The sequence below is a fragment of the Brachyistius frenatus genome, unplaced genomic scaffold (genome assembly GCF_029030835.1).
Source record: "Brachyistius frenatus isolate BFR_SWC_R1_liver_20210118 unplaced genomic scaffold, ASM2903083v1 Contig_47, whole genome shotgun sequence".
Lineage (NCBI taxonomy): Eukaryota > Metazoa > Chordata > Actinopteri > Embiotocidae > Brachyistius > Brachyistius frenatus.
This window is the reverse complement of record NW_027210646.1, coordinates 2,190,723-2,216,705: the sequence shown is the minus strand read 5'-3', so window position 1 is coordinate 2,216,705 and position 25,983 is coordinate 2,190,723. Positions and strand designations below refer to the sequence as shown.

Here is a 25,983-nt window from a genome sequence, read left to right as displayed (position 1 = left end):
TGGAAACTGCTCCACAATAAAAGAAATGACAGGAAGCAGCCCAAAAAGCGCAGAGACAGCAATGCATCAGGGTTTTTTTTTTCTGCTTTTCCACTGCCAATGGAAACATCCTCACAGAACTTCTCGTGGGTGGCGAATGCCTGTGTGTATAGGTGCAATCAGATCTGGTTGACCTTTGGTCTTAAGGTTCCAGAGAGGTCAAGGGTTATCAAGGCTTTCACAATTTACCCTTCCTGAGCACAATTTTTTTTTTTTTTAATTCAAAAATCCTGCTCTCCATACACAGTAGTATAAATAAATCTGATCTCTAACAACAATAATTTGCACATAAGAACTTGTTTGCGTTTGAAAATAATAGTTGAATTTATGATGATGTGCATTTTGTAAATGGGCTGATACATCTTCTAATTGGGTAAATAATGCATCAGACTTATGAAACTGAGGTCATTTTCAATGTATCACATAATAATAACAATAAACAAGTTGAGCATATTCCTTAGGGGATCAATTAATTTATAAGACTTCTCAGTAAGACAAAACACATTTGAAAAATGTTCTGGGAAAACAACTTTTAAGGATTTTAAAAATCTGAGGTAATGAGAAAAATTATTTCTTCAGCTTCCTACTAATAAGTTACATCAATCACATTTGTAAAAAAGATTAGCTGACCCACCTGGCTAAACAGATGCTCAAGAAAGCTGTGAAGTTTCTTCTGCTTATCATGGGACAGCCACACACTGGAGGGCATCTCATCTCCTGCAGAAGTTTGATCACAGCTCCAGCATTAGTCCTCAACCGTACTGTATTAAATAATACCTGTGCTGTCCGTGGTTTGACAGCAGCTACTGTACATGTTATTGATGAAAGAAAAGCCAGTATTTGTGTCAGTTTATGTTCTTTCTTTCCATGTACTGAATATTTTCTTTACTTCTATGGTAAAGAAAAAGAGGCGATATCTGACATCACATTCAGTGAGTGTTGCTGCTGTGAGTGTGACGACGGCATCTCAAGTGATGGTGGGAAAGATTATTTGACAGGATACACAATTGTGTAAGATACTTGTCACATCCAATGGGATTCAACTTCAGGACTCCAGATTTTCCTTATTTATACGGGCGCTAGATGTCGGTTAACTTTAAGACAGAACTGTGGGTCGTAACAAGCTGCTTGCACAAAAGGAGGAGAATAATGATTGTGTCCACTGTGTTGCATTTGTGTACCTGAGTCCATCTCGTCGCTGTGCACGTAGGAGCTGCAGTGACTGCTGCAGATACTCGTGAAGGAGGCGATGGAGTTTCTGTTGCTGTTACAGTCACTGATGAGAAATTTTAAGGAAACAGTTTAGGAAACAGTATCCTAAAAATGTCTTAAAAGTGCATATGGCATGGTATATTAAACTATATTGTATGTAAATACTGTAAAGCATTCATGTTAAGACTTCCTCTGAAAGTATTCCATGTACATCTTATGTTTACCTGTATGAGTCTCTGTTGCTGATTGTGTCGTGTCCAGAGTCCTCCTGCTCGTCCCCTGTCACATTAAAACACACTTTCTTCCCGTTCTTTTCACCTTTTTCCCCCTCACTCTCTGCAGAGATGTAGCTTTCAGGGGTCCTCAACTCCGACATTGGAGGATGGGTGATGGAGGATAGGAGGCTGATGTTGCGAGAAGAGGAGGGTGAAAAAAAGAGGAGGTATTATTTAAACCTATGGCTTCATTAAAACACAGAAAACACAAGACAGCAAGACAAAAACAGCTCCTTTCATCAGACTAATGCTACACAGAAAGCTCTTAAACACGTCCCAGCACCGTAACGTTTGGAGCTGTAGATACAGTATGTACAGTATGCACCGGAGCCTACACACATGTAGTCAACTCCAACAGCTAACTGAGCGGGCCAAACTAAACCCCAACCTGTTTGTGTTTGGCTTCCGCACAGCAGCTTCAGATGGTCAGGGATCTACCTTATATTAATAGGTTCAAACACGTAGCGAAGGTGCAGCTGTGTCAACAAGCTGCAACCAGGCTGCAGAGATCAGCTCCCCGCTCACTATTACCGTTGGCTTGTATTCTATTAGGCAGCTATCAGAAGAGCAGGAAGAGGCGAGACAGGATATTTTCACAGTTGCAGCAACACATGTTGGCATTTAAAGTCATGTTCTAATAAATGCTTAAGGCTAGGACTTTTTTTTTTTTTTTATCTCTCCCCATGCACACACTCTGACACGCAATGTCTGTTTACATTTCAGACTTATTTCAATTTGCGTCTACTTATATTTTCCATTGTGTCATACCATCGGCCTTCAAGACGTTTCATAGTGGAGGCAGTGTGGAGGGGCTCCTGGAGGCCACTTGGTGCGGCATCAAAATAAACAACCTGTCTCCCACATGCCAGCCAAATGCATTTCAGATTTATGCTTCTTTTTATGATTTTAAACACTTCTCCTCTCCCCCACATTCCTCTCTCTCCACTGACCGCCTTTTCTACCCATTCACACGCTGACTAGGCCACGAAGATGTTCTCATTATGATCCACTCCAGGAGCCACCACAAAATGCCCCTCCAAAGCAGAGTGGCATTCCATCGCCATGGAGAAGCTCTCCAGGCTCTGTGATTGGCTATCGGTTAATAAAACAGTGAGCGCAGTTTGGGGCCTTCTGGGGCGCAAACTATTGGAGGGAGCAAGGCAGAATAACAATGACTGGATCACAGAAGGGCCTTCAAAAATAGAGAGAAAGACAGGAAAAAAAGCAGAAAACAAAAGAACGAGAGTAGGCCAACGCACACTCCTGCTTATTGCAACAAATCACAGAAAGCTCTTTAACCCACTTCCACACATGAAACCATTAGACTTTAATCGCTTGCAACGCATCTATAGGTGCATCTGCATTACAATGCGCCACATCGGGGAGTTTCGTGGTAGACCATTTGCATAACGCTTCAATCCACAGTGAGATAACTAAGTCAGGGGGCCCTATATCGCTCTCAACCTGCTGCCAGTCATGACGTTATTATCATGTGCACAGAATAAGGAAAATATATGAAAATGGAGAAGGGAAGTGGGGAGGGGTGGTATTTACTCCAGGAAGGGAGGAGATCCTGATATAAAGCACATGTCCCCTTCTCTGTGGCCCTGAGACAAAGGTTCACAAGTCGCTACCTTAAAATGGATTCCTTGAGAGTCAGCCAAGAAATTATGTAACATCATGCTACGTCCACTTGTTTTCTTGTCCTAAATTACTTAAGGATGTTTCTAATCTACTATCAATGCACTGAACTTCCTCTCGTGAAGCTGGGAACAGGAGAGGATTGTGTTTGACATGGCGTACAAAATAGCCACTTCAGTTTATAATTATATCATTTAAAAGTAGTGATGTCAGAGTCGGTCACACCCAGTACAGAAAAAGAAAGAGACACAGGGAGTGAGGGATGTCTGTGCCATCGTGAGCTGATTGGTGCGTAGATACAACGCTGTAGAGGAAATGAGATAGAACAAAAACACAGACGGACAAAACTAGGGGAGCGAAGAGAGGGAGGCTGGGGGGGTGTGGTAGCAGTAATGAGCCTTGGTCAGTCAGTGAACAGGTTAATATACAAACTAATCTAATTGAGAGCTCAGGAAGGCTCAGCACATCCACAGAGGTCAGAGCAATGCACCCGCACTGCAACACAACTTATTAGTTTCAGTGCTGCGAAACACTAACGCCCACCCGAACAGCTCACCCTTAACAAGCTCCTGAAGTGTGCATGTGTGTCTACGTCTGCATGTTTGAACAGATAGCAGACGGTAAAGGTCATTATCGCCTCGCTAGATGTGTCTCGGATGATTAGAATGTGCGTGGATGCAGCTAAGCTAATTGGCACCGACAGGAGCACAACAAAATTTGTCCAGACTCAGTCATTACGAGCCCGGCTGTGGACTCTTGTCGTGATTACCACGGTGAGGTGACAGCTCCATTCCATCAAGCAACTTTTAATGTCATTCTCCAAAATGCGGCTGCCTTAGCTGAGGAGACTCCTAATGGCTAAATCAATCAAATGATCATCTAGAAAATTCAAAGCTCGCATTGTAATCAGTGATCTGTCCACAAATAGTCACCCACTACTCCAGCAGAAATTTGTAAATGAAATTTTTTTTTTTTATTACTTAGAAAAAGATACCATTAAGTGTACTACTAGTGGCCTATGTCCACACTGTGTAAGCATTCATCAGTGGTCCATTGTTGGTGAATGGTTTTTCCAGAGGGCACCTGGCCTAATCACTTCATTGAGATTGTATTTCCTGGTCGGTGGCAGTTGGAGGAGGGGGTGGGGGTAGGACTGTAGCAGTGTTTCCCATTTCCTTTCCGTTGCCTCCTAACAATAAACCTTGCATCAATGCCAAAAACATTAAAAAAATTATGAATACAGAGAGGCCAGGCAGAAAACTTTGATCTAACACATACATACCTACAGTGGTGTGAAAAAGTGTTTGCCCCCTTCCTGATTTCTTATTTTTTTGCATGTCTGTCACACTTAAATGTTTCAGATCATCAAACAAATTTAAATATTAGTCAAAGATAATACAAGTAAACACAAAATACAGTTTTTAAATGAAGGTTTTTATTATTAAGGGAGAAAAAAAATCCAAACCCACATGGCCCTGTGTGAAAAAGTGTTTGCCCCCTCCTGTTAAAACATAACTTAACTGTGGTTTATCACACCTGAGTTCAGTTTCTCTAGCCACACCCAGGCCTGATTACTGCCACACCTGTTCTCAATCAAGAAATCACTTAAATAGGACCTGCCTGACAAAGTGAAGTCGACCAAAAGATCCTCGAAAGCTAGACATCATGCCGAGATCCAAAGAAATTCAGGAACAAATGAGAAAGAAAGTAATTGAGATCTATCAGTCTGGAAAGGGTTCTAAAGCCATTTCTAAAGCTTTGGGACTCCAGTGAACCACAGTGAGAGCCATTATCCACAAATGCAGAAAACATGGAACAGTGGTGAACCTTCCCAGGAGTGGCCGGCTGACCAAAATTACCCCAAGAGCGCAGTGACGACTCATCTGAGAGGTCACAAAAGACCCCACAACAACATCCAAAGAACTGCAGGCCTCACTTGCCTCAGTTAAGGTCAGTGTTCATGACTCCACCATAAGAAAGAGACTGGGCAAAAATGGCTGCATGGCAGAGTTCCAAGACCAAAACCACTGCTGAGCAAAAAGAACATTTAAGGCTCGACTCATTTTTGCCAGAAAACATATTGATGATCCCCAAGACTTTTGGGAAAATACTCTGTGGACTGACAAGACAAAAGTTGAACTTTTTGGAAAGTGTGTGTCCCATTACATCTGGTGTAAAAGTAACACCACATTTCAGAAAAAGAACATCATACCAACAGTAAAATATGGTGGTGATAGTGTGATGGTCTGGGGCTGTTTTGCTGCTTCAGGACCTGGAAGACTTGCTGTGATAAATGGAACCATGAATTCTACCGTCTACCAACAAATCCTGAAGGAGAATGTCCGGCCATCTGTTTGTGACCTCAAGCTGAAGCCAACTTGGGTTCTGCAGCAGGACAATGATCCAAAACACACCAGCAAGTCCACCTCTGAATGGCTGAAGAAAAACAAAATGAAGACTTTGGAGTGGCCTGAATCCTATTGAGACGCTGTGGCATGACCTTAAAAAGGTGGTTCGTGCTGGAAAACCCTCCAATGTGGCTGAATTACAACAACTCTGCAATGATGAGTGGGGCAAAATTCCTCCACAGCGCTGTAAAAGACTCATTGCAAGTTATCGCGAACGCTTGATTGCAGTAGTTGCTGCTAAGGGTAGCAAACACTTTTTCACACAGGGCCATGTGGGTTTGGATTTTTTTTTCTCCCTTAATAATAAAAACCTTCATTTAAAAACTGCATTTTGTGTTTACTTGTGTTATCTTTGACTAATATTTAAATTTGTTTGATGATCTGAAACATTTAAGTGTGACAAACATGCAAAAAAATAAGAAATCAGGAAGGGGGCAAACACTTTTTCACACCACTGTATCTGATTTAAATATACTGTGAACACACCTTTATGCACAAATTGTCTCTTTTCCAAATTGGAAGAGAAAACCACCAGACTGAAACAGTTTTGTTCTCCTCCACCCTCTGTCTTTGTCACATGCACAGCGCAAACACAGGTGCTGGAGTAATGACCACACCATGTGCCAGATGCAGCACATGGACCACGCCAGCTGCTAAGGTTACGGCTTGTTATGTGAGGCAAGCTGGTTTCAAAGTAACCTTAAAATCAAATCAAAGAGAATCAGTCGGAGGGTATTTTCTTCCCATCATAAACAAAAAGTGATTTGATGTGTTTTCAATTTCACCCTTTGTTTTGCAATTTGTGGAGAATATGTTCAAACAGATTTATTTCAAGTTAGAGCCCATTTTATGAAAGACAACGCTCTACCTTACATGGAAATGTTTGCATAGGGTCGTGCACATGAGAAGGTAAACGTGGGATTGTGCGCGCGTGTGTGTGTGTGTGTGTGTGTGTGTGTGTGTGTGTGTGTGTGTGTGTGTGTGTGTGCATTTCTGTTTGAGAATTTGACACGCAAGTGACCGTACAGGTACATATATTATATATAATTTTAGATATGAACATGTCATCACTCACTCGTGAATATGGGCCCCATGTGTCTCCATTTCCTTGACAACAGCAGTGAGTTTGTAGAGAAGTTTCTGATATGCATCCAGGGTGACCAGGTCTTCTTCTCTGAGCAGGAAACGAAGGCCATGGCCCTCAGTCCGGCCCAGGCTGTGACCTGATGGTGCAGCCATAGTGGTGATGGTATGCTGGATGTTTACCATGGGATTCAGCTTACCTGAAGATAAACACATCAGGAAAAAAAAAAAGCACCAGTAAACATTTTAGTTTTACTATGAATATGTAAAATTCTGCGCAGGTGTTTTTAATGCTGACCCTGCTCTGCACTGCTGCGTCCTCCTTTCTCCAGAGTGTTCTTCCTGTTGTCCAGTTGCACACCAAAGGCACTACCCAGAGAGGTTGTGGTCTTGGGGTAGGACACCTCCATCACGTTGATATGACAGTTTGTGGGGCAGAAGTCGCTGCTATGAAGGGGGGACACCTTGGCCTTGGCCTGCTTGAAGGTGGGCCATGCCCTGTTCTTGAGTACCCGGGAAAACTGATATAAAAGAACAAGAGAGATACCAAAAGTTTAGAGCTAAAATATGTCTATATATTTTCTTTAATGTGGCTGATTAAGTTAAAAACCAAATTGAGATTTTGCACCATATTGGCAATTACTGCAGGGAATGTAACCCTTCAATATTCTTGATAGGTGGCTGATAAGTTTGTATTAGGTTAGGTAGGTAGTTACTTTATTAATCCCCGAGGGGAAATTTTTTCGCTACAGCAGCATCAATAGTCTTCAAAGGTCGGGATGAGAAAATTAAATACATTTAGAAAATTAAATACATTTAGAACAGGAAGGTTTTGGAATCTTAATCTTTGCATTATTTAGCTGACGTGTACCTCAGCCGTGTAAGAATAAGAGGCTCCGTGTGAAACACAGGACAGAATATATGTCAACTAAATGTGCTGTTTTGTTTTACATATACAAGATCTGGCCGAAAAAGAGAAGCACAAACACTCATTACTGTACATTTCTAACATTCCTGCTTTTTAGATGGCAGCACAAATATTTAAACCAAATCAAAGATTCAAGGCAGACTCGTCAGATTATCATTGCTCTCATATGTGAAGAACTCCAGACCCCAATACAACACTTCATCATCTAAATGGATACAAACCAAGTTAAAATAGTGCACCACGGCTCATATCATCATGTTGTAATTGTGATTTGATGTGTAACATGTGCAACAACCTCCAGATTGTAAATTCCTGTTTTGAATTTGCTGCAGAGGAACTGTGGTTTTATTTTTACCACTGTAATATCAAACACATTTTTTCCATTGAAAATGATGTTGCTTCAAATATAATAAAGATTATTTCAGACAAGTTTTCAACACATGGATCCTGTGTACACTTGAATAAATTCGAATCCTCCACCATGGCTGAATACTACACAACTTGTACAAGACATCAAACTCCACCCAACCTTGCAATGAAAATAAACTTCCTTAACCTGCTGAAAGATAGAATCTCTATGTAAAACACAAAGCACAGGGAGTCAGGAGGTCTGCTCGGATCGAATTGTTTTTGCAATTTTTGGTTGCACTATCCTTGAACTCTCCATCACAGGGTCTGCATCCTTCAAGCAGATGCTACAAGCCATTGGATCTGTTTTGAGCAATTTGGGATGACAGACAATGCAAGAATTAATGAATTTGTATGTTAAATAAGGAAGTTAAACAGCTCCCCAGTTATCTCAGATAACTGCAGTATGAAGCTGAAGCTCAAAGTACGCTGATATGCTCCAGATGGGCAATGAACTGACTGTCTCTGGAGTTTGTGGAGTCACCTCGACGTTTCCTGTCTGTTACGTCCATGCCCAAGTTCACATCTCTCCTTCTAATCGCTTTGTTTTGTCTTTCTGTCCCTCTCTTCTTTTATTTTTTGCCCCCCCCCCCCCCCCCTCCTTTCTCTCTTGGGGTCTGAGGAGGAATGCTCTAGAGCACAAGATCTTACACAACAAAAAAGTCCTGGCTGTGGCTTTGCATGGATATTTAGAAATTACTGGTAATTAATCCAAGGCCCGCTCTAATATGGAGTCAGATCTTTTCCCTCTCACGCACACTTGCATGCATTGTTTTGCCTATAGACACATGCTTGCAGATGTGAATGAAAAGTGATGAAACAACGTTGGTACTGTCAACAACTAGCTATAACCTAATTACAAACACAGTGCTAGCTAATACTACATATTGTGAACATAGTCACAAAGTCAGTGACAAGTTTGGAAGTCTGTGGCAGACCTTTAGTCTAAATATTTCTTATAGGACAGTGAGAAATGATTACATTTTTATATAGCAGCCTCCTGACATTTGTGCTTATTGTTCAGCTTGTTTGCAATGTGTTGAAGGAATGATGCACTTTGACATGTTGATGTCAACACAGTGAGAAAACAAGCATTTGCCTTTTCAGTATGTTTTCTTCACTTGTCCGGGTCCTTTATGCAGGAGTTTCTATTCAATGACAGCCGGTGTGTAGTGGAGGTCACTATAAAGGTTTATCACACTGCATCTATGTTGATTTGGTTCAGCAGGATTTCCACTCCTTTTCACAGCAGACTCACAAACTATGTAAAAGTGGCATTTCCACTCCAGCTGCATCCTGTTTCAATTATTGTCAATCTACGGAGAATTGCTGGAGACAGAGTCAATATTCATGGTTTCAATCTGTGTAAAATTATACATATGCAGTTGGCCGTGGAGAAAAATTGAATCCAGAGTGGAGAGACTGATGAAGGGTCTCTCAGTTTTTCATCAGAGCAGCTCCAGATGGTTACCTTTCTGTAGTTGGTGATGCGTCGGTTGATGTGCTCCGCCCTCTCACCATACATGGCACTGAAGCGTACCTGCAGCTCCTCAGGGATCACATCACAGCTTGAACTCAGCCTGCCGCACATCTGCACTACTGTGTCATCGTTACGCGCCAGCACCTCCAGGATCTGGTCACAGAAAAGGTAAACAAACACAGGAATGATGAAATTCAGCACAAATAATTCAAAAATCCCTTTGGGAGCAACTAATGGGATATAAATTAACTACAAACCTCCGTATTCACCGGAAAACAAACTGAAATTCGCCTGAAGGGCTGATTGCAGCATTTCATGAGCAGTTAAACTAAAATATCTGAAATTTCCATGTGCCAGTCATAAATCCATGGAGAAAAACCCAGACTGTGACACATATGCTGTACATATGAAGACTCTGACTCTACAGATCAGAGATTAGATATGCGGAGCATGACAGGCTCTGAGCCTACTTAATCAGATGCCCAGTGGAGAAGAGAATAAAGCAGGGGAGGAAATGTAACAGCAGGAAGAGACTGAAGCCCGAGACAACCAATGCGCCCCGACAGCTTTACTAACATTAAAATTCAACATCACAGAGATCTCAGAGGACGACGTGGAAGGCTGGGGCAGATGTTTATAATAACACTAAAATTACGCTCACTTTGGAAGAATGGGAAACTATATATCAAGAGGGGATATGGTGAATTTGATTTTTATGCATGTCATTGGGTTTCATTTAAGATGCAGCTTAGAACACAGGAACTATAAGTCCAGACTGGTTTAAGACATGCACTCAACTTATGATCTGAGCTAATTTGTTATAAATAAGAGAGATGTTCTTTATTATGGGATTTGACAGAAAGAGCCAGCAAAGTGTTTTTTTATTTTTATTTTCTACATCAAGTGTGAATTTACTGTATGTCTGAGTGAATCTTCATTCTTCCGTGTATCTTAAATCAATAATGATCACTTTGTGAACAGCACTGCCGGGATGTAAAAGCATGCACTTAACCCGGCTTGGAAGTAACATGACTAAAATAAAGCTGTCAGTCTCAACGAGCATTAAGTTCCTTAATCTACACAGCAGGAAAGCTATTACTTTTTTCTGAACTGAAGAACTCAAAGACTTTACATTGCCATGGAATTTATGTTGGAGTTTGTGTGAATCATTTCAAACTGGAAAAATGCCATTACACAGATCTTTTGAATGATCAGTCCAAATGTGATTGCAAATCTTACTCAGATTTCACTTTCATTCAAATAGCAAAAATATATTAAAAAAATTATAACTTGTCATTTTTTTTTAGTTAATCTTCTGCTCCTCTTGTCATAGTTTGTTTACATCGTGATTGTTATCCCCCATTAAACGAGGTGCAGCTCTGTGGTGATAAACAACACTATCTATCATATATCATATCATATATTATACTTGTTATCTCATTTACTTTTTTTGCTCATGACCACAAAGGATTGAAAACAGCATCATTTCACAGCCTACATTTGCTGTATAAATTAAGCTAAAGGTGATTATGATTAGTTAAACAGGACATTTCTCAGGGGCTGAACAGGGCTGGATTAACCAACAAGGAGGCCCTGGGGCAAAAATGAGCCGTGGGTATGTCCAGGTTCCCCCATCCGGTGTAGAAGACTCCGTTTATTTTACCCAGGGCACCAAAACTTAACCTGCACTCTCCTGCTGGAATAAAAGACTTAAGACTAATATTAACTAAAACGATAAAGGTATTAAAACTAGATTTTGGACGAATGGCTCCCAAACGAAGACAGTACAGTGAACCCTCGTTTATCGCGGGGGTTACGTTCCAAATAGAGACCGTGATAGGTGAAATCCGTGAAGTAGGAACCTTTTTTTTTTTTACAATTATTATACAATGAAATACTCCATAATACATTGAAACCAAAGAACAAAACCTTTTTACAGGCCCAAGCATTTGTTTAACAAATAAAAGTACTGTATAAATGTTTTTTTTTACAAATAACTACTGTACTGTAAAATAATAATTTTAATCATCAATACGAACTGAAGGCTTCAAATTGCTGAGATCGGCACCGCCCCACTGCGACCCGAGTCATTGGATTAGAACGGGAGGAAGTGAAAAATGATTATGAAAACAAATACAAAGTACAGTCGGACAAATAGTGACTCGTGTATTTCACTGCTCTTCTGACTGAGCCGCTGCATCCTGACTCCGCTCTGCAGCGGTTCTTTCTTCTAAAGCCGGCGGTGCAGGTGTGGTTTTTCAAGAGAAGGACATAGTTATCGGTAGTTGTTGTCGCTCTTTTTTCTTCTGGGCAAAAAGATTCTTATAAACCGACATGCCACCATCGATTATTTTTAATTTGGCAAGCTGTTTTACGTACGTGTACATATTAAACCGCAACGTTATTGACAAACAGGTAGAGAAGAAGCGGAGAGACTGTTTAGCCAATCAGAATGCAGAACACAATGCACGATGCAAATCCGTGAAGCAGCGAGACCGTGAAAGGTGAACCGCGTTATAGCGAGGGTTCACTGTATATCAAGTTTAGGTATAAAAGCAAATATTTTGTGCTTTAACTGTGAACCATCCAAAACAATTTAATTAATCAAATTATCACTTTACCAAATAACAAGTTGTTGCCACAAAGTGAACTGGGCACCTGCATTTCCTGCCTTAAAACCAATCAAATGCCAATAAAATTGATTGTTCTATGTTCCAAAAGAAGTTTGTATCCAACATAATTAAACACCTAACCAGATGTTCATCCAAGCAATCAGCATAAAGTCCAGAGAATTATATTTAATCATTAATCATCCAGTATGGAAAATGAACTGTAATGTACTGATGATAATTACACTGTTCACAAGGTCAACAACACAGATATTACATCACATCTTTCAGTCTGTATCCATCCCACTAAAAGTTTGGATTAACTGAGTGGACAGAATACCTTTGCAGTGAGGCTGAAGAATCCCTTGGGTTCAACCATCTTCTCCATCACGTGACACTTGATTCCAGCTGTGCTGTCATACTCATACACCACTCCGTACTCCAGGTGCACATTGTCTACTGTCAGACTTACATGGTCCTTCTTCCCGTCAATGATGGCTATAGTGTTGAATTTGTCCATCACCTCTGCAGTTGGAGAAACACAAAAAACATTGGCGTTTATGTAAATATGCAGACAAACAAGGCAGGACACATGTAGGAATTACTGAAATTATGTACTGATTATGTGATGCAAGCGTTTCCATCATCACACTTAGCACTGTAGGAGGCATCAGACCACAAAATCTGTAGAAGATTTCAGAGAAAGACCCTCTGCTTGTGGCTTCCTTCCATCTACCCCCAGAAAATGACAAGCAATTCCAAGAGCATTAAGTTAACCGGCCCTATGCTAACGCAATGACTTAATACCGCAGTAAATCGTCCTCCGGAGCTGTTTGTTATGAAGGGAATTGTTTTCCCGTTTAATGTTCTCATTGGGATCTATAAATTGTTGGGGGGAATTAACACTTGATGAGCCAGAATATACGTCTGTTCTCAGACTAACACGTTCCAGATGAGCCTGCTTGGTGCTGCGTCTCACTTGTTCAGTGAGGAAGGCAAAGAACTTGTGTTCATGCGAACAGGCCTGCGTTACATCCACAGACACCTTGAGCAGAAATTTATTTTCCCAAATGGGTAATTTACATGTATATTGTGAATGTGCATGTGTTTGTGTGAGAGAGAGAGTGTGTGTGTGTGTGTGTGTGTGTGTGTGTGTGTGTGTGTGTGTGTGTGTGTGTGTGTGTGTGTGTGTGTGTGTGTGTGTGTGTGTGTGTGTGTGTGTGTGTGTGTGTGTGTGTGTGTGTGTGTGTGTGTGTGGTCACCTTCCACTTTGCACTCAAATCCATCTCCGTTCTCTTCTGCGGTGGGTTTCTGGTTAGTTTTCTGGTTGTCCTCCTGGGCGTTCTCGCTGCTGTTGTATACCCACTTAATAGTATCTTGCTGCATGAAAAATCCAATAAAAGATTCCATTTAGACTTTTAATTTTAAAAAAATTCATAATAATTATGAAATAGTTGAGAGGGGCAGAATTTTCTATTTACACTTTGAACGTTTGTTAACTGTGAAACAGATGTGTCCTTTCACTTAGAATTAAATTGACTGAAGCCATTACAGTACCACATGTACACAACTGTCAACACACATCAGTCTGCAGTAGCATCACTCATATCCCTCCATTCTCACTTGTGATTAACAGGTGGCACTTCTTCTGTTCTGACGCGATAGAAAATATATAACTGTGTGCACACAAGCCGAGGCTGGGTTTTGTTGCACTGTGTTTAGCTGACTCTGTCCTGATATGGTGTACAATGTCACAGTTGGTTTGGTAGAGCACACAGTGAAAAGCCTTTACAAACATATGGAAACATGGTGCTTGGTGTGACCGCAAAAGCAATCCGATGCCAATCTCATCAACCCACTCTAGCATGCCGCACAGCCCTCTGTGTATATGTGTGTGTCTTTGTGTGTGTCTGTGTATCTGTCTGTGTTGGCTCTCCACACCCAAGCCCACATTGGGTTTTCTGCCAAGACTACATGCTGTGCCTGCCTACTGGTCTGTGGTCTTCTAGCGTACAACCGCACACATAAAGACACAGGGAATGAGAAAGAGAGGGCGGTTCCTCCGTGACCGTACTTGATATAAACCAGATCTCCAGTAGTTCTGGAACACTGTTGTGCATCATTAAGCTTGAAGTCCCAATGGGGCGCAATTATAATGACACACTACACTAACTCACACCATACACACACCCTGGGGTTTCTATTTTCACTGCTTCCCACCTTCAACAGGTGGACTCAGCTTGCTCTCTCCTCCTACACTCGTCTGCTGTCAACTGCCCCCCCCCCCCCCAAAAAAGTTGTCTCCATCTTTCTCCAAAGCTCTCACCCACCCTGAGCTCCAGATCCTTTCCCACCTCTCTGCAATCTGCCAGTCTCCCACAACAAGCCAACCACTGTGCGCCAGGGGTCAGCGCTAAAGGAGCCAAAACTATTATTATTTCTGTGTAATGACCCAAAAAAAGGAAAGATGGAGTCACAGAGTGAGAAAAAGTGAGATATCAAGGCAAACAGGAGCTATGAGGTCTGTCTGCCATGTTTATTCTCCTGGTAAAGAGTCCTTGTTTCCCTCCTTTTCTGCAAGCTCCCATATTCCTATCAATTTCATTACATAACAAACAGATCAATCAACATGCAGCTGAAAATATCACCACCAGCAAGCAATCATTCTAAAACCATGACTACAAATAAAAATAAAACAGAAAAGCAAGATATAAATCAGTTTTTCTTGCATGTATTAATACTTTTTTTGTGTAACACTTAACACTGAGTAACACCATCTCCCTCCAAAAACTGGGTTTTCTCTGGAGTTTTTCCCTTCTTGCCTTTCCTTTCAGTTTCTGCTGTCTCACCTGTGTGGGTCGCCTGTACTTCCTGCACGCTGTGACATGAGCGATGACGCTGGCGTGGCTCTCCTTGCTCACATTGATGCCGTTCACCTTGATAATGCACTGGCCCGGGTGGAGACCGGCGGTGGCTGCCACCGTGCCTGGCGTGAGACAGATAGAAAGGCATAGAGAGAACAGAGGGGTGTCAAGGGCAATGACTTCTGCACATCCTCATGCAGGTGCAAGCTGGAACAGGATGGAAAAAAACCCCAAAAAAAACAACAAGAGCACATCCTAAAATATAATTGTCACATCTTCCATATCCTGTACACAAAAGTGGGTTGAACAACATTCCTTTTTCTTCTTTGTATTTACAACTTTGTTTCCTGTTTTGGTAGCTCAGGAGGAGTGTGAGGAAGAGAGTGGTGTGAAGAGTAGAGAAGTTGTTTATCTGGGGTAGGCGAGGGCCTCTCTGAGGGACGTGATTCAGACCATAAGAAAACTTCAAGGTTTACAGCTATCAAAAGGAAGCCCATGTCAGACTAAATATTCCACCCATTTCTTTCCATGGGCCCTTAAACACACCATGCATAGATCATCACATTGCAATGTAAAGAATTTGTAATGCTCTGGCTAAGATGGTGAGCAAGAAATTATTAAGCTGTCTCTCTACTGCCTTAACTTGAATAGGTAAAGCTGGAACAGACAGGTTAAGTATAGTTAATAATATAATAAATAATAACACAATAGGGATTGTACAGTATAATTGAGTACTGTACAACATACAGGTATCTAACATTTGCATGTTCTCTCCATGCCTGCGTGGGCTTTCTGCAGCTTCTCCTGCTTCCTCTCATAAGTCTCTCGGCCAATGTCAGCTGGCACTGACTCCAAACCCCCCGTGACTGTCTAAAAGGATAAGCAAGTAAAGCTAATGGATGATAAAGCACAATAATCAATAGCTCTCTCAACATCCAGTCTCATTTGGTTTCTCCTCGGAAAAATTCTCTGGTAAACAGAATGTTAAGTGTCTAATGTTTACAGAAAAAAGGTTTTTTTTGTAATACTTGTAAATACAAAACACAGATAGTTAACTAACTGCTATAGTTCATATTACTTTATAAGAAACAGGACTGATTCTACAGCTAAGCATACAGCTCTGTGAGGGCACTTCAAGCTAAATACTAAGATTAGTATGCCAAAATGTACACAATAATAATGCTATCCAATGTTGGTGTTTAGCAGGTTTAATAGCAGGAATAATGTTCAACACATTTACTATCTTGATGTGCCATTAGCATGGTACACTCTATTTATCAGCATCAATGTGGACATGAATATGTCATATTTCACAACAAATAAATGTCAACATTGAGGTGGTGCCTATTAGGAAAAGTCAGAATCACCAAAGTCATTAAGATTTATCTTCTGGGCACCATTAATGTCTTTTGTAAATTTCAAAGCAATCCATCCTGTAGCTGTTCAGCCAAAGCGGTGGACCAACTGTCTCGCAAGTCTAGGTAGAATTCTTACTACAAACCTCATTAGGAAAAAACATGTGAAAGCATTGTAGGAGTGGCAAATGACCACAAATAATACTGCCTATAAAAAACAATGAGAAAAATTGCCATGCAAAATTAATATAATGTTAAAGCTATCTGTAGAACTGCTCCTTTTCTTGTCTGTCAGTTTGTCTCTCTCTAATTGGTATTGTTCCTGCTCCTGTTGACCTGAGACAATGGGGGACGGAAGCTGTTATGACAATCCAAAGAATTAGACACCTACTACAGTATGAGCATTGTCTCCGAGGATCAGAGCATCTACTTAAACACACAGCAGGTTCCCAGGCAACCATATCAAGTCAACATATGCAGACACAGACACACACATGCACGCTCACACACAAGCACATACCTTGCACAATTTCTACTCTGCTATCTCACTTAGATTGCTTGAAGAAAAAAACAAGATTCAATTCCCCTGAGAACAGCCAGACAAGGCTACGGATTGTTTTCTGATTGGACCTTATCTTGTGCCAGCCCTGATCGTGGAGCTACTAAACATGCCGGGTTAGGTAAGAGGATGGAAAGAAGGACTATGATGAATTCACACCAAAAAAAAAAGCTGAGTGTTTTCCCATCACGTAGAACAATTGAACCGCTAAGGAAAAATGTGAATAGGTACATGGAAATCATTGTGATCATATCATGCCACAGCCAAGTCACGAACACCCCTAAAGACTGGTGCAGCAGCTGCATGCCAGCTGTGCCACTCTAACAGAGAGGCAATGGAAGCCTTTTGCTGATGAAGCCAGATAGCTCAAGTCGTCGAGATTCTCTTACCTCTCCCAACAGCGTGGACCACAGAAGGGCCAAATCCACGGATCTGAAAACCCAACCCATCAGCCGAGTCCGGGATTTTTACCGTCCTGGAGACAAAAAGAGTAAATGTATCAAGCTGAGACAGCAGACAATGAGATGTTTTCGACAGATCTGACTTACTCTCTTGGCTTTGTGCTAACCAGGACCCTGAGGGGGCCCTTGCTGTTGAAGCATTGCCTGAGGAGAACTTCCACTTCAGAAATAGGCCTGAGGAACACCAGGTCTCCGTTTATGGCAAACAACTTCTTCCCTACTTCCAGGCCAGACATCTTACAGAGAAGAGAAAAGAGTAGAATAAATTAATAAAGCCATCATGCCTTAGGTTTTAATGTCACAAATGTTTGTCTTGTTTTGCTTCAAATTACCTTTTTTTTGGCATCAAAACACAAATATTCTAAACTGTCTATCACAAAGAAAAATGTACACAGTCTCTATAATGGGACACAAGAGAGGATAACTTTTGCCTGTCAGTATACAGCTGGATCCGCTTGTGGATTTCATCATCCCAGATTGAATATTTTAAGGAAATCACACGCAATGCAAGCCAGACCTTCCCGACTCGTTCAGTGCTACTTTAGGACTGCAGGGAATTATGGGTCATGCTCTCAAACCGATCACATTTGCCTTCAAAACTCCAGTGACCCATTTTCAACCAGCAGATCAAAGCTAAGCACCAAAGGAGACCTACAGAATATGGTGCCCTTCATTACACTCGATTTCTGCATGAAAATGCTGAGGGCAGCATGGTTTAGACATTTTTATATACAGTTAAAGTATCCAGTGGATGTATCTATATGTGAAAACTTCTGAGTGTGTATATGTAGTCTCACCTCAGCCGGAGAGCCCTTCTCCACAGATTTGATAATGGGGACTCGGTTCCTCTCTTCCAGGGTAAAGCCGTAGCCTCCATCACTGGGCCTTATCTGGAAAACAACATGTCTCGCATCAGCAAAATCCCGAGCCAGCAGACCAATACATTTTCACAGAGCAGAAACACACCACACCAGAAGAAGATACTGGTACAGACAGATAGCAGACACTGTCGTATTTGCGCACTCCTCTGAAAAGAAAGCTTTTCTCGCTTACTGAGGTAAAAAATTGACTTTTGCCGTGTTATTACTTTTCCCTCTCATAGCTGTGTGCTTCATAATGATTTACTGTGCTTTTAGTTTGTTCAGAGTTGTTGGCAAATTATAGCAAGCCTTAGCATACTAGACAGACTGTGACTTCATCAGTCATTAAGCCACCGAGGAGCGCTCACCAGGAGAGACTTGGAGATGACGTTTTCAACTATTTTTAGGTCATGCTTCATGGGTTTGTGTTTGGTGTTGGACCCCTCCATCTCCTCGTCAGCAAAGAAGCGGAACAGTAAGGGCTCATCCTTGAATTCACTTTTCTCCAAAACTGTGGTAGGGAACAACCATGTATGAATATTAGTTAAAAAAAAAAAATCAACAACAACAACAGAACATAAACTTACAGATTATATTTACTCATAATTGACTGCATTTTAACCCAAAAAACAAAATGTTCAACTTGAGACACTAATGAAAATTATAGAATATGATGTTCCAGTAAATCTGCTACAACCCTTGCTTTTATTATTATGGTGTATATATATATATGACACACACACACACAGACATTCTGAGAAAGGGAGATCCTGCTTTTATGGCGAAATATCCACCAATTAAAAAAATAGCCAGGAGGGGAAAAACAGAATTTCCTTCAAACATTCCCTCACTTCATTCCCCTCAAGATCAGATACAGCACCAACAGCTTTAATAGCTACATCGTCACGTCAAATAACTTACAGGCACGAATGGTAAAATTACCCTGTAGGCTGTGGAAGTGAAAGGAAGTTTGATGGCTGGGGCTGCCATGTTCTATTGATGTACTGGTAATTTGTAGTGTGAGGCTTGAACTGTGGGTAGTTTGGAGCAGTTACATCATGGGGCTACAAGGAGACACGCTGTGACTCATACTGTAGAGTGCATGATGTGGACTTTGGCACGAGGGAAGTGTGGAGTTAAAAACAAATCTGACTCTCATAAACAAACTGTAACCATGGTTACTGTCCATACAACATCCATGTGTTCTCTTTTTTCAGACGTCAAGCAAACCATGCTTGTACCCAGAACTCCGTTACTTAAGAGATGTATATGCACGCAAGTATGCATGAAGTTAATGATGGTATGCATGAATACAGCCACACACATGTACAAATTTATTCACTGGATTGGAAAAAAGTTCTATTTCTGCAGCGTGTCAAAGGGATTATGAGTAGAAATGGAAAGAGAACAATAGTGGTTGTGTTCGAAAGCAGGATGCGAAATGCCAGGCGCCCTCTGCACGGTTTCTACAAAGCATTCAACTCTCATTTAGTCAGTGATAGAGAGGACTCAATGGTTTGAAATCCTTAGAAGTGAAATGTGCTGTACCGTGGTGCATGAAGCCATTGTCGCACAGCTCCACCCCCAAGATCAATGCTTCCTCCCTCGTCCTGCAGTCCCCCTGCACCAGAAGACAAGAGAAAGGGGGGACACACAGGAGAAATGAAACAGATATAAGCATAAAGAGTGGATAGAGAGAATGAGTCGAGGGAAAGAAGGAAAAGGAGGATGAGAGAAATTAAAGGAGAAAAGAGAGACAAAACAAAGGACATTGTGTGTTTTGAGAGCAGTCAAAATGGCACACTCACACCCCTCCTTTGTTCCTGCATCCAAAAGCCCTGAGGCCAGCACAGCCGCTCCATGTTCTATCTTAAACACAGCCAAAATCGAGACTACACAGTATAATGTGACAGCTGTAGAAGTCCCACTGAAGGAGCGAGAGCTGTTCCATATATCCTGCATCAAACACACTCATAGACTACCATAGATACACACACATGCAGTTATATGCAGACACAACCACGTGATGTCTGCCATTGATTCTGTGGTGTCTGCCATATATATTTCATTTCTTTGTTGTTATCTTGTACAGAAATATCAATCTGTCAGCCTCAAAGCTTCCTGTCAAATTCATTAAAGCTTAGCTGTCCAATCAATTCTGCTTTTCTTTCTTTGTTTCCTCCTGGCTCCACTGAGAGCCTCAAGTCTGATGGTTTATTTTCTCTGCTGCACATCTAAAGTGACTGACCTATTATGACAACAGCCACTTCTATCTTCCTTTCTGTTTCAACTTTTCTGTATTTCCAAAAGGGGCAAATCTGTTTTCAATAAACTCAGAAACCATTGGAGATTATTTAGAACATGTCAGGGATTAGGGTTTGGTAAATAGGCTGAAATCAGTATCATAGTATAAATATGTTTTTCCAATAAAAACAATAATAAGGGTATATACCGTAAGTCTCCAAACTGATGTTTACTGTAAATTTGAACTGTTTTATTGCTATTGAATCAGTTGCTGTTCAGTCACAACTTTCCTGTCAAGATTCATTTAGACAAACAGTATGTTCATGTCAAAAAGGCTACATTTGATGATGTTATTGGAGCAGTTTAAGGGCTTACCTGTGCAATAAGCCAGTCTATCAGCTTGTTAGCCATGACCACTGATTTGTAGGTCCGCAGATGATAGTCCTTATCCCTGTATGGGCACAACAGCAGAGAAATTCAATAAAGGGATTAGGAAAACAATTTTGTATTATACTATTCACTTTAATAAACTCAGGCAGTGAACATATAGATCAGTAGTTTTTTTTTGTCTATTTAAACACAATGCCTATAAAGGGGGACTAATAATTCCCACTGTCAGCAAGGCGCGGCCACTTTTCAAGCACTTGTGCAATTGTGTCATAAATCTTAGTGAATTTCAGACATTTGGTGACAGCGAAACAGCATTCCAACCAGTGTTTGGCCCTGGGGTGCCCCATGGTGTTGCTTTTCTCAGTGTTACCCACACAGCCACACTTTGCCAGACCCCGAGAATGCTGTTTGAAATGGAGCCGTGACTTTCCCATGAACACTGGGGCCTCCCTGGGGACACACAGGGGCTGAGCTTCAGTGCCGGGAAAGTCCAGAACCACCGTGACTTACACCACTCCACCGCTTGGACCGCATGCAAACACTCACTCAGACACACACGCAACCAAACAAACACATGCCTCTCTAGCACACACAGTTCACACAAGTCAAAGAAGGCCTGTGGGCTGAGTTAAAGTCCAATCTCAGCTGTCTGGTGGTTTCTGAATGTGAAGTGGGAGAGGCCGAACACTGCCCTGTTTCTTCCACAATGAAGCATTCTGTTACATAACTGCATTTGACAGCCTGTGTTCATCTCTGATGAGGACAGCAGGATGGGTATTAGCTGTTGAGGCAAAATGTCGCAAATAACACTTTGACCAGAAGAGGCAAGAGGTACCCTGCTTTCCCCCTGAATGGGATACTTGAGTCAGGAAGGCTGGGGCTTCAGCGGCTGGTGCAAAGTGAGGCTGTCAGAGTGAAAAATGGAGGGTAAACAGCGGTCCAGTGGGCAGCCATATGTCGGGAATGAGGAAACAGCAGTTTGAGGAGTAACAGAGGGAAAGGTCAGAGAGGTGGTTTTTAACTTGCAGTCCAAAGAAGAAAGTTTGCCTTGGCATTTTGTGATCCGTAATGTAGACAAAGGTTGTATTTTATTTTGAAATAAATTACACCGAGGATGCTGAAAGTTCACGCTTTAATCAACTGTCCACTCTTGATGAACTACTCAAGTGCAAGGCGCCTTATCGTTTGTTATTTTCAAAATCCTACATCCAGAAATATTGAGTTTCGGAAGGATTCATCAGTATAATGAGGAAAACTTGTCAACATTTCAGATGCTGAACTGAAACAGCAGCTTTTCCTTTCTGTGTGAGGACATTTTATGAGACCTTCATTGTATTGTATAGATTTGCAGCCCCTCTTGTTTGCATATCTAAAAATTTGTCTCATTATTTATTTCAACACTTAACTGTGTGTACACAGCATTAGCCTGCAGTGGACATCTGAAACTATGCAATGAGATCCCCTGGAGAGGATGGATTCACACACTTCTTGAGAGGAAAGAAGGGGCTTAAGGGTAGAGTGGGGGGGAACAGAAGCTGTATCGGGAGTGTGCGGGCTGCACAGTGTATGCTCCCCCATTTGCTTCATCTCTCTGGGTCTGCCAGGAAATTCCACCTAATTAGGCAGGGGCTGGTCGCTCCAATTAAACTCTGGCATTCCTAGGCCCTGTGATGCATTGTACTGGGCTCTGAGTGCAAATCCACTGCTCAGATATGCTGGCTAACAACACACTCAACTCCAGTAAACTAACTACAGTTATTACGTCAAGAAGTTTGGCCTGAACCCAAACACCAAAGGGCTGAATTCTGACACCTTAAACATACAAACACAAATTCACCCTTTAGGCTTATTAGCAGTTGGATCAAACAGAATTACGGAGAAGCGTCTGTGCCGGGATACGTGAAGGATCAGCGCACCCCCTTTGGCGATAGCACAGTTTTATAGGTGTGAAATTAAAGCTTTTCTTCAGGCCATTTGAAATTCAGCATAAACATCCAACAGTGATGCGGTGCTTTGCAGTAGAACACATTAGTAGCCTGCACCTCAAACGCTGATCAAACAGAATTCAGATGAACAACACACAGAAAACCGAAGGAGGCCAACAAATTACTCCAAGAAGTAGGTTTTTCATTACATATGAGCAAAATTAACTGACTATTTCATGGGTGAGTCGGGTGCCTTTTCTTTGACATGTTACCAGTAATTACAGATTGTAAGATACTGTAAAAAGTCACTTCAGTTTCATAACAGAAAGCTTCAAACCAACAAGTCTACCCTCAACCCAAATGCCTTTTTTGCATCATACTGCATGTCAAAGATTTGCAATCAATGTTGTTCTCCTACAGAGGGACTGTGTCTCAGGCCTTTCAAAACACAATATCAATATGCTGTCAGTCACGCTTAGTGAAATATGTAAGACCCATTCATTGTATTTGAATACAATAGAAATAAAGTCATTTGTAGCTGTGATGAATGGATTGAGCCATGTGACTCAAGCAAAGTATAGACATACAATAAGGTCCGGTCACCTGGAGTTTATAATTTAGAAAGAGGGGTATGTAAGAAAACTGGAAAGTTTGATATCAGAACTGAAGATCCACTTATCAGCTTTGAAACAAGTTCTCAACCACAGCAGAAAGTAACGTTTTCTTGGTTTTTAAGGAGATTGATGTGTTGTCATGCAGGATCAGAAGCTTTCTTGAAAGCATTTTTAGGAATTCTCATCTGTGTTAGCTCCAAGTTAAAACTTGACCACAACCAAGGACAACTTTCATGCAGATGAAGACCATGTGATGTCATTAAAAGCTCTAGGAAAAGCTAGAAGGAAGACCTTGTATAGTGATCGTATTCTATTCTTGTTGAAGTACGATTTAGATGGTCAAGAATGAACTTTAATGCTCATGAAAATCATGTTATAGGACTGAAATCTTCAAACTAAAATATGTCCATCCAATCTAGATACTACTGTACAGTATATATTATTTATATCATTTTCTAACTCATAACATTGTTTATCATACTAACATATTCTCTCAAAAGTACCAAGAGATATTAATTACGATATTAGCTGTTTATGTGTGTCCATGACGGGCTCAAGCTACTTAACATCTCACAGACTCAATCACCTTCACAGCATGTGTTTTGAGACCAGACAGATAAAACCTGCCATGCTCAATCACCCACAGGAGCCGCCTCACTCCATCACCATCTGTGCCAACTCCTAATAAGTCAGTTTCTCTCGAAAAACAATGATGCTCATAGTTCACCGTGAATTTTCTCTCCTTCACTCTGGTTGATTTGTGGCGGGACTATTTTTTAGGTGCAAAAGCCGGATGTGAAGCTACCGGAGCCCCACCTGACTCGTTTACAATGGAGTGGAAAAGAAAATGGCCGCTAACCTGATGACAGGAGTGAAGAGGCTGTGAAGACGGCAGAACAGTCGAACGCCCTGAGAAACAGGAGAGATCATTTATGTTAGTTCAGCGCTGTATGTGTGTAAAATGTGATTTTAATTGAATGGATCTTTACTGTTACATCATTACCTTGGATATGACATCATGCATGTCACTTCTAGGGTGGTAGGTGCCATCGTCATAGCGAAAGCGGTACAGTACAGGCTCGGGCTTGAACTGGTGTTTGTCTGTGACTAAAAGAAAAAGGAATTCAAAACATAAAGAGGTTTCTGACAGGAGATGTGCCAGAATGAAAGAAGAAACGAGTGAAAAAGTCTCAAACCCCCACGGGAGCTTTACTCATCTTGCTTTCAATTTTAAAGTGTAAGAGGTTTAAAAACATATTCATGCCAAGCAGGGCTGCATAGAGAAACAAGCTTTCCCGACAAGAGGAAGACTCCGACCTCATACAAAGTGGTCGCAGATAACACAGCTGCTCAGAGCTTTGAGCTTTGCTTGCTTTAGGGGACTTTGTTGTAGACCCTCCAGCAGAAATAACAGCTGGCTCTGTATTCTTGGCTGCACCCATGCAGGTTCCATTAAAGGTATTTTATGAAACAATATTCTATAATTTTTTGCATGGGGAGTTCTCACTGCACCGTGAGGGAGCTCAGAGCGGCTCAGAGTTATTCCTCTCTGTCAGGAACAGCTTGAAGGCCAATCTCATTTCTTAGTGTGGTAGCAATAAAGTGCCTCTGAGTGATTTAAGATACAACTTGACTTGGGGCCCTACTCTTTTGAGGAAAAAAAAAATCTGTGTAGAGCAGTACGCACCATTTAGTCTGAATGTACAGCATTAGCCAGCTTAAGCCTCATGCGCTAAACACACTTGTTACCCAAAGCCACAGAACAGCCACTCAGAAAATATTACACAAAGGCAAGAAGTGATTAATATGTTTAATCCCTTACCTAAACATTGTGTCAAAGGGGTGTTTAAAAAGCCACAGAACAGCCACTCAGAAAATATTACACAAAGGCAAAAAGTGATTAATATGTTTAATCCCTTACCTAAACATTGTGTCAAAGGGGACACCTGCTAATACATAAATAAGACAGCTGCATCTACATTGTAGGCTTCAGGCAGGAAGTGAAAGCACTGTGAAAATCTACTCGTTCAATGAAAAGCATTCATCGGACATGGCAAGAGGTTAGGTCAGGCAGTGCCAGGCATTTGCATGCTCTACTCCGTGCAGAACGAAGTAAATCAGGAACAGCAAAGGATGATGAAGCAGGTCTGAGTGGGACAAAATAAAGGAGAGAAAACTGAGGACTAACCATGGTGGATGATGCCGTTCTCCAGCAAAGCTTGACCCAGGTGAACTCCTTCCTCTGGGTTGCCTGTCTCACCAATTTCCATCAGCCAGGACACAAACTCACTAAGGGAAACACAAAAACACCCACACACACTCATTAACAGAGAACAGAACAAAAATGCACCAAAAACTCCATGGGAAACTTCATCACATCACAATGTATGTGATCAGTGGAGAGATTTAAATTTACCCTTGATAATCTGTACACATGGAGGAAATAAGACAAGAGAGGAGACAGAGCCCTTCTGACTTTGTATGGACACAATTTATACAAAATGTATGTGACGCTGGCAACAAACACAATATTGGCAAAGGGGATGATTTATTTACTGTTGGGGCCATGTCTGTCTGTTAAAACAACCAGCAGGCTTTACGTCTTGTATTTTGCTTAGTTTAACTTTA

General features: G+C 41.4%; 1 protein-coding gene across 2 annotated transcripts in view; it reads right to left on the bottom strand.

Moving 5' to 3' along the window:
* prex2 (phosphatidylinositol-3,4,5-trisphosphate-dependent Rac exchange factor 2) overlaps positions 1-25,983 on the bottom strand; it is an 88,642-nt gene that overhangs the window by 30,143 nt on the left and 32,516 nt on the right. For both annotated transcript variants that reach the window (XM_069703678.1, XM_069703679.1), the window contains 18 exons: positions 25,544-25,644; positions 24,359-24,462; positions 24,215-24,264; positions 20,802-20,877; positions 19,731-19,803; positions 18,551-18,693; positions 18,120-18,212; positions 17,410-17,558; positions 17,251-17,336; positions 14,933-15,069; positions 13,346-13,463; positions 12,424-12,608; positions 9,466-9,627; positions 6,957-7,179; positions 6,651-6,858; positions 1,476-1,655; positions 1,221-1,315; positions 674-756 (listed from right to left, as the gene is read on the bottom strand). In XM_069703678.1, the coding sequence (XP_069559779.1) occupies positions 674-756; positions 1,221-1,315; positions 1,476-1,655; positions 6,651-6,858; positions 6,957-7,179; positions 9,466-9,627; positions 12,424-12,608; positions 13,346-13,463; positions 14,933-15,069; positions 17,251-17,336; positions 17,410-17,558; positions 18,120-18,212; positions 18,551-18,693; positions 19,731-19,803; positions 20,802-20,877; positions 24,215-24,264; positions 24,359-24,462; positions 25,544-25,644 (2,266 nt within the window). The remainder of the gene's footprint in view (positions 1-673; positions 757-1,220; positions 1,316-1,475; positions 1,656-6,650; positions 6,859-6,956; positions 7,180-9,465; positions 9,628-12,423; positions 12,609-13,345; positions 13,464-14,932; positions 15,070-17,250; positions 17,337-17,409; positions 17,559-18,119; positions 18,213-18,550; positions 18,694-19,730; positions 19,804-20,801; positions 20,878-24,214; positions 24,265-24,358; positions 24,463-25,543; positions 25,645-25,983) is intronic.